The sequence below is a fragment of the Salvelinus fontinalis genome, chromosome 4 (genome assembly GCF_029448725.1).
Source record: "Salvelinus fontinalis isolate EN_2023a chromosome 4, ASM2944872v1, whole genome shotgun sequence".
Classification (NCBI taxonomy): domain Eukaryota; kingdom Metazoa; phylum Chordata; class Actinopteri; order Salmoniformes; family Salmonidae; genus Salvelinus; species Salvelinus fontinalis.
In genome coordinates this window covers 19,750,245-19,758,750 of record NC_074668.1, presented here as the reverse complement: position 1 = coordinate 19,758,750, position 8,506 = coordinate 19,750,245, and the positions used below count along the sequence as shown (strand labels likewise).

Sequence of the window (8,506 nt, the reverse complement as noted above, 5' to 3'; positions counted from 1 at the left end):
GGTTTAAGGGGATAAAGAGCTCAGGGCCTATCGGTTGGCACCCAGCTCCAGAAATTATTTTTCATGGCGCCTCAACCAGGAGAGAGAGGGCTTGCCTGCACTGATCTGGTCCATTGTGATAACAGATTCAGACAGTGTGTTAGACGTAGATAAGGAAATGTGCTCTCAATAGACCATTACCACTGTACTTGGGAGAGAATAGTCAATCAGGCAAATATACTTGGATGAGGAGATGAGCAGAATACCGATTGATTTTCAGTAGCTAGTGAGTTTGACATTATCCTGCTGAAAAGTTGTCAGGGAAGCATCTACTGTGTTTGGATGTTTTCTGCCAAGAATGTACATAAATGGCTGTAAATGACACAATGATTCAATATGACTACACTGAAGGCCTATGTGTTGTGTTGAAAATGTTACATTTGTTTGGCCTTAAAAGAGTGCTATAGTTTGCTGAGCAACAACAAATTGATTTACTGCATCATGTGTGCATTTTCTCTACCATATACACTGAGTGTACAAAAGATTAGGAATGCCTTCCTAATATTGAGTTGCACCCCCTTTTTCCCTCAGAACACCCTCAGAACACTAGCCCATGTTGACTCCAATGCTTCCCACAGTTGTGTCAAGTTGGCTGGATGTCCTTTGCTCATATCGGTACCCTGACTTGAATGGAATTTGTGCCACAAATGCAAAAATTGAAGAATTTGTAAACAGTGCCAAGGAAACTAAACCAAAGCATGGATTGCTGTCATACATTGTCCAAAGACTGCTTACAGGGTAGGAAACCAATATGCAATGTTGTAATTTGGGGGAACTATCCTTTTAAGAGCAGTCACCTGTCCATTCCCACGGGCTGTATGCCTGTGTTCAGCAGCTGCACATTGCTCCGTTTACACACCATTAGCAGGTTTAATGGTGATGGAGAAAAGGCCTTACACCAACTCACTGTTTACCCTTCAGCTCAGTAGTTGCAGCCTGTTGGCACGGCAGGACATGGGCCAGATTTAAACAGTGACAATAGGTGATTAGTAGCCTGGTTAAATGTTAAACAATGGTGATCTCCGCATTCAGGCTGGTTTAACCAGGCTAGGTGATTAGGGCTCTAGATGTGTGACCTTGGGGTATGATCATCTTCTTAGTTGATGACATCAGGGCCAATGCAAGGGTGAAACGAGGAAACTGTTTTGTTTTTGTTTACATTTGTTCACCAATCGGTGGCACTTTAATTTACATTACTGTTTTCACTGATATTCTCTTTGTATTTAATAGGAAATTATGTGGAGGTAACAATGGGTACTTACTTTTATTTAACTAGGCAAGTCAGTTAAGAACAAATTCTTATTTACAATGACGGCCTACCAAAAGGCAAAAGGCCTCCTGTGGGGACGGGCCTGGGATTAAAAAAAATACATATATACAATATAAATATAGGACAAAACACACATCACAGCAAGAGAGACAACACAACCCTACATAAAGAGAGACCTAAGACAACAACATAGCAAGACAGCAACACATGACAACACAGCATGGTAGCAACACAACATGACAACAACATGGTAGCAACACAACATGGTAGCAGCACAAAACATGGTACAAACATTATTGGGCACGGTCAACAGCACAACTGTCAGTATGAGTGTCCATGATTGAGTCTTTGAATGAAGAGATTGAGATAAAACTGTCCAGTTTGAGTGTTTGTTGCAGCTCGTTCCAGTCGCTAGCTGCAGCGAACTGAAAAGAGGAGCGACCCAGGGATGTGTGTGCTTTGGGGATCTTTAACAGAATGTGACTGGCAGAACGGGTGTTGTATGTGGAGGATGAGGGCTGCAGTAGATATCTCAGATAGGGGGGAGTGAGGCCTAAGAGGGTTTTATAAATAACCATCAACCAGCGGGTCTTGAGATTACCAGTTTACAGGTATACAGAGATGACCAGTTTACAGGTATACAGAGATGACCAGTTTACAGGTATACAGAGATGACCAGTTTACAGGTATACAGAGATGACCAGTTTACAGGTATACAGAGATGACCAGTTTACAGAGGAGTATAGAGAGCAGTGATGTGTCCTATAAGGAGCATTGGTGGCAAATCTGATGACCGAATGGTAAAGAACATCTAGCCGCTCGAGAGCACCCTTACCTGCTGATCTATAAATGATGTCTCTGTAATCTAGCATGGGTAGGATGGTCATCTGAATCAGGGTTAGTTTGGCAGCTGGGGTGAAAGAGGAGCGATTTCATTAGAGGAAACCAAGTTTAGATTTAACTTAAGCCTGCAGCTTTGATATGTGCTGAGAGAAGGACAGCGCACCGTCAAGCCATACTCCCAAGTACTTGTATGAGGTGACTACCTTAAGCTCTAAACCCTCAGAGGTAGTAATAACACCTGTGGGAAGAGGGGCATTCTTCTTACCAAACCACATGACCTTTGTTTTGGAGGTGTTCAGAACAAGGTTAAGGGTAGAGAAAGCTTGTTGGACACGAAGAAAGCTTTGTTGTAGAGCATTTAACACAAAATCCGAGGAGGGGCCAGCTGAGTATAAGACTGTATCATCTGCATATAACTGGATGAGAGAGCTTCTGTTACGGATCCCCCCCGGTACTGATGCTCATTCTGTTCACCAGTTCCTGAGGTTTACGTCACCGGCTTTCTAGGCTTCACTGAACGGGATTCATTATCATCAACCTCGGACTGTCTTGTCTGCTTACACACACCTGGTTCCCATTTCCCCTGGTTAGTATGTTATATATGTGCCCTCTGTTCCCTCTGTCTTTTTCGGTTATTGTCGGTTATCCCATGTCCGTTGGTGGTGTGAGTATCTATGCGTTGGTGCAGCTGTTATGCTGCATGCTATATATATTGTGTAATACGGGTATTGTCCCGTATCGGTCAATGAGGTTTACCCTCGCTCTTTTGTTTGGGTATAGTCCAGTGTTTTTGTATACGGGTTTGTTTTGGGTGTATTCAAATCCCCTATTGTGTATTCCTGCGCCTGTCTCCAAAATCCTTTATACCAGCGTGACAGCTTCCTACTGCCTGAGCTATGTTATTGATGTAAATTGAGAAGAGCGTGGGGCCTAGGATCGAACCTTGCTGGTACTTATTGGTACTGGTACTTACTGGTACTTGACAAAATAGATCTGTTAATTTGTGTATTTAACAGATGGCATTTTTTTCTCAAAACAAAATGTTTATTGTGTTGTAAGGTTATGCATTTCTCTAAATCTAATTTCACAGTTCTTACATAATAATCCATGATTAGAGCCTAGAGGGAAATTCAGTAATTCAAGTTGAATCTAATATGTGCGTATCCATACCTAGGGCAAATATCCAAATAATGACTTATTCCAATTCAAAAGTTATTGGACACAGAAATGGCCAAGTCTGTGTAAACTACGCTGGCATCTGACTTCATTGACATTTTGTTGCAGAAAGGGGATAAAAACCCTCCATTCAAGAGCCCATAGGAGCCCCTCAGGACTAGCAGCGCTGCATCTGCCTGTTGGGTCAGTGATCAGGGGTTGACTGCATGTTGACCTGTGTGATTGCAGGGCACAAGTTAAGTTGTCCTTTTTCCCTTCCCCTCTCTCTGCCCTCGGACACTAGATAAGGGTTCAGAGTTCAGGGGTTGTCTCTGTGTCCACACAGTGGTCAGAGGGTTTGTAGAGGACAACCAGAGGCGCGGCCATCACTGACCCCATTGAGAGGAAACAAGGGTATTACTAGGCTAGAGGGTCCAGAATGGACCAGTACAAACGCACAGGGAGCAGCTGTACTGTTGACTTCCTGGCTCGGCACTTTGAGGTGTTTGTTAAATTAGTACAAATGGTTGCATGGTGTCAATGGAATACCAGGGTTATTTACAATAAGAGGATGGTACTTAATGTGTACTTACTTTTGATAAATTCAAACAAAGTTTATATTTTTTTTATTAACAAATCATTATTAAATAAATAGTTATAATAAATAACATATTCACAACTTAATATTAACCAACATAATTTACAAAAAAAAAAAACACAATAGCCTTGACAAATGATGGTTAAATAATAATCTTTGGTTACATGACATGCTTATTGTACAAAAAGAGCAAGATGAATAAATACTTGAATGGACAGACAACAAAAACTATTCCTGTTATCTGTTCACACAATACAGTCCTACAATTGGAACATATTTCAAAGAGGATTGTCAGTTGTGTTATCATGCAGCTCAATCCTGTCGTCCCAATAAATAGTAAATTAATGTGTATAACAGCAATGTGTCAATCAGGGAATGTGGTCATATTGCAGGATTTTGATAATAAATATTGATTTGCAAATAAGCAAGGTCATAATCAGTCTCATCATAAAATCGTCATTTGAACAAAAGAAAGTGTCCTTTGCTGTCACGTTCCTGACCTGTTTTCCTTGTTTTTGTATGTGTTTAGTTGGTCAGGGTGTGAGTTGGGGTAGGCATTCTATGTTATGTGTTTCTATGTTGGGTTACATGTGTTGCCTGATATGGTTCTCAATTAGAGGCAGGTGTTTGACGTTTCCTCTGATTGAGAACCATATTAAGGTAGGCTGTTCTCACTGTTTGTTTGTGGGTGATTGTTGCTGTGTCTGTGTTTGTTGCACCACACGGTACTGTCTCGTCTCGTTCGTGCGTTCATTGTTTTTTATGTTCACAAGTTCAGGTCTGTTTAACGTCGTTTGTTGTTTTGTAGTTTATTCAAGTGTTCTTCGTGTTTCGTCTTCATTTAATAAATCATTATGTCTACATACCTCGCTGCGTGTTGGTCCGATCCATGCTCCTCCTCGTCCGAGGAGGAGGAATTAGACAGCCGTTACATTTGCATTTTGTAATTAGATTGCAGTCCTGGTGAATTGGACAAGACTTTATCTTTTCTGAAATGTCTTTCCCAAATAAATTCCCTTAAATGATCCTTTATGGCCTTAATGCATCCTTATTTCTTTTTATGTTTGATGTGGACATCTTTCCCCACCGACAAAATGAAAATACATGTCTGACATGAAGGGGGGAAGATTACAGATTACATTTCACATGGCTCCCATCCTCCCCTGTCATAATGTCAACATCAAGAGTGTAGCTAAATAAATCCATCTCAATCTATTTAATTCAGCAGGCAGGGCATCATCCACAAATATCTTCTGCTTGCCATCACAACCAACACTGTACTCCTCAAGTGTCAAAGAACCAAAATGGAGTCTATGAATGGGGGCCTTGTGACAGACAGTTTCACCCAGGGAGTTGTAGATGATCACCCATCAGAGGAAACTGCAGCAGGCACACTACCAGGCATCGGTGCTGTCACAGCTTGATCCAGGGGAGAGGGCGTCAGTGTCGCTGGCCAGGCCCCAGGTCAGTGAGGAGGAGTGGAGACGTTCCACGTTGCCCCTGAGGAACGTGAGCAGGGCTGTGGGGGAGTGCGAGGCAGGCTGGCCACTCTGGCTCTCCAGCAGCTGCACCAGGAAGTTGATGTAGCGCATGGCCAGCCGCAGGATCTCGTTCTTGCTCAGCTTCTTCTCTGGCGGGTGAGTGGGGATGAGCTTGCGGAGCTCAGCGAAGGCAGTGTTGACGTTGTGCTGCCGCCAGCGCTCCCGTGTGTTGGTGAACACCTTTCTGGTCATGGTGCTGCTCTCCTGGAGGGAGGAGAAGAGGAGAGCGTTTTAGAGAGAAATGTACACACAATTCAAACTCCTATGGGGCTGTTCTACTAGAAAGCAGGTGTTGTTCAGTAGGGGGCCATTTCTGGCGCAGACCCTAGACAGAAACACTATATGGTGGTATCACATAAAATGTGGCACCAGAGAATCTAAATCTCAATGATAACTGAAATAGGACACATTAACACTGTAATGGAAAGTAATAGATGTAAAATATAGTTTAAGTATGACAAATAGAATGCATTTGACATTGGAATTCAGTTTCATCTTTAGAAAATGAAAAATACCATAATGAAAATAGATGTTTGTGGAAAATGTCTGACCTTCAGTCAATGCATAGAGGATGCTTGTGCTATTGTGTTACGGCATTATTAGCGTACATACAAATAATTTCACTTTGGCTGTATTGAAGAACTATCTATTTCTAATATGGTGCACTCATGAATACAAACTGATAATCATTTATTTTATCTTAACAATAATAAGGTTTCTTAACATTTCATGAGAATTGTAATTCCACCAATTCCTCCAACAATTCCACAACATGAAATTCAACAGAGGAAAAACAAAACGAATCTACTTATTGTCCGTGATCTCACCTGTTAAGTGCTTTAGCGTGCAGACAGAGGTATCAGGTAGTAGAAGTGTGTACTCCTACTGCAGTAACCAAGTCCTGTGTATAGTCCGTCCAGTCAGTCCAGCCTTCTCATACTCTCTGATGACTGTGTGTGAGAGGGAGGGATGGAGAGAGGGGAAAGGCTAGCGCACGCTTCTCACATTTAATAGTAGAGTGAGCCCCTATTGTGTGACGTGTGCTGTCGTTGAGCCTCTCCTTCAGTCTGCTGTATTGTGTGAGGTGTTCAACTCAAGAGAGATGTTTCCAGACACAGACCGCTGTGTTGGGTGTTTTATTCTGTCTGTAAACAAATAGATGACCAATGGGTTAGACAAATGAGGTTAGGGGTAAACATACAAATACTGACGTAATATCATACAATAATGTTTAACAATTTGAAAGTGTTTTTGGAAACTTTGCTTTCATATCATCCACAACTTTTTGTTGAGTCATTTCTAGGGTTGCAAAGCTACCGGTAATTTACCAAAGCTACAGGAATTTTCAGTAATTTTGGTAATCAACAGAAAATCTATGGCAATCAATCATAACTTTGGTAATTTGTACTTGAATTACTTTTTTTAACGATATCGATATATAGTATTAATCTTTTATATTTGTATTGTATATGAGTTTCTATTAGATAGACCATATGGTTCAAGAGAAAATAGCCTAATTAATGAAAAAGCATCAAATCAACAATGCCATTTTTTTAAATATAAACTCCTCCAACGATTGACATTTTTCACAACTGCCACCAGTCCTACGCCAAAACATTGACAACAAAAACATATTGATATAGTAAAATAAATAAAACGGTGTAAAAAAAAATGGAAAGCATATTTCATGCTGAAAACTTTCTGGTAGTTAACTGGTAAACTCTGAAAATTTCCAGTAATATAACCTCACTTTGCAACCCTAGTCATTTCATTAAATTATGAATCATGTTTAACACGTAACGTGACTATTAAAGGTTACATTTATGCTTACAAATAATTTCCTATTGAGATGAAACTGAGATGTCTCCCTGCCTGATCCTACCCTTACAATTCTGGACACTTGTTACCTTTTATGGTTAAACATCAACCATGGGTAGCTGGTTCAGTAAAACTTTGATATCGCCAGTCCTGCTGCCATTTAATTCACCTTGATTGGGCCAGAAATACCATATCCAGATTGACAGTTTAACAATGTGGGTTTTGTTATGACTATGGTAATCTTGTTGATCCATTCCAGGGACCACACATAAATTACAAAGTGGAGCATGGGGAACGAGCCAGGCGGGTGCAAGTAGAATCCTTCCCTGGGTCACAAGCATGAGCGCATGCCAAACCATCTCTCTAAAAGCATTCTTCCTCGCCACTCCTCTTCTATATCCTCTCTCTCTGCCTCCCACTTTCAACCTCAGTTTCAGATGTTTTTTTATTTAACGACGTCTAGTTTAACCAATTGCTACTGTTCTTTTTACATCCTTCAAGTGTTGTTTCAAAGACGCAGCTTTCCATAAAAGTATCTCTGTGTGGAGTAGAAATGTACATAATCCGACTAGGGCCTGGGATTAGCTCTGGGGCCTGGAGAACAGGCCCAATGGGGCCGGCCCTGAATTGCTGCCATTCATGGGCCTTGCTGCACTTCCAAGGGGCTGCACCTGCAGTGGTGGGTCCCCACTCCCCTGCTCTCTGCACTCTACTTGGCCTCAGGTCTGCAGACACACTCACAGCAGGCAGCAGGCCCCTTCAGCCAGCCAGCCTGTCCCTCCCATCCCCTTCTCATACACACACCAGGGTCGCATTCAGCAGGGCCAAATCGTCTTGAACTTTGTTTTTCCTGTCACGGAGGGTAGTGTGTGGGGGTATAGAGCCGAGCAGCTTGACAACCCTGAGGAAAACAACAACATAAAGCCCCTATGGAGAAGTGAGGAAAAATACATTAGTCAGTACAGCAAATGAAGTAAGAGAGCCATACTGTAGTGCTGTCAACATAATAAAAACATCAGTGTAGCTAAAGAAACAACTATGCAGAGACTACAGTTACAAAGGTACATTTTAACATCTCTTTTCAACTGATGTCCCCATCGAGAGCCTGTCCAATCAAAGTATTGTATCTAGAAGAACAGAGTGATATAAAAAATAACAGTAGTAGCCTGACCTTTGAAGCAGTGGTAAGGAAATAATTCTGCTCTAAAGGTTAGGTTTGAACAGCCTGTTAATTTTCACAAT

The 8,506-nt window shown here is 41.6% G+C and overlaps 1 protein-coding gene across 1 annotated transcript; it reads right to left on the bottom strand.

Moving 5' to 3' along the window:
- Window positions 1–3,917: 3,917 nt before the first annotated feature.
- On the bottom strand, window positions 3,918–6,573 carry tal2 (T-cell acute lymphocytic leukemia 2). Its single transcript, XM_055919112.1, has 2 exons — window positions 6,274–6,573; window positions 3,918–5,650 (listed from the first exon to the last, which is right to left on the bottom strand). Exon 2 carries the CDS (start codon window positions 5,636–5,638, stop codon window positions 5,300–5,302), a length of 339 nt encoding a protein of 112 aa, XP_055775087.1. The 5' UTR covers window positions 5,639–5,650; window positions 6,274–6,573; the 3' UTR covers window positions 3,918–5,299.
- Window positions 6,574–8,506: the final 1,933 nt, after the last annotated feature.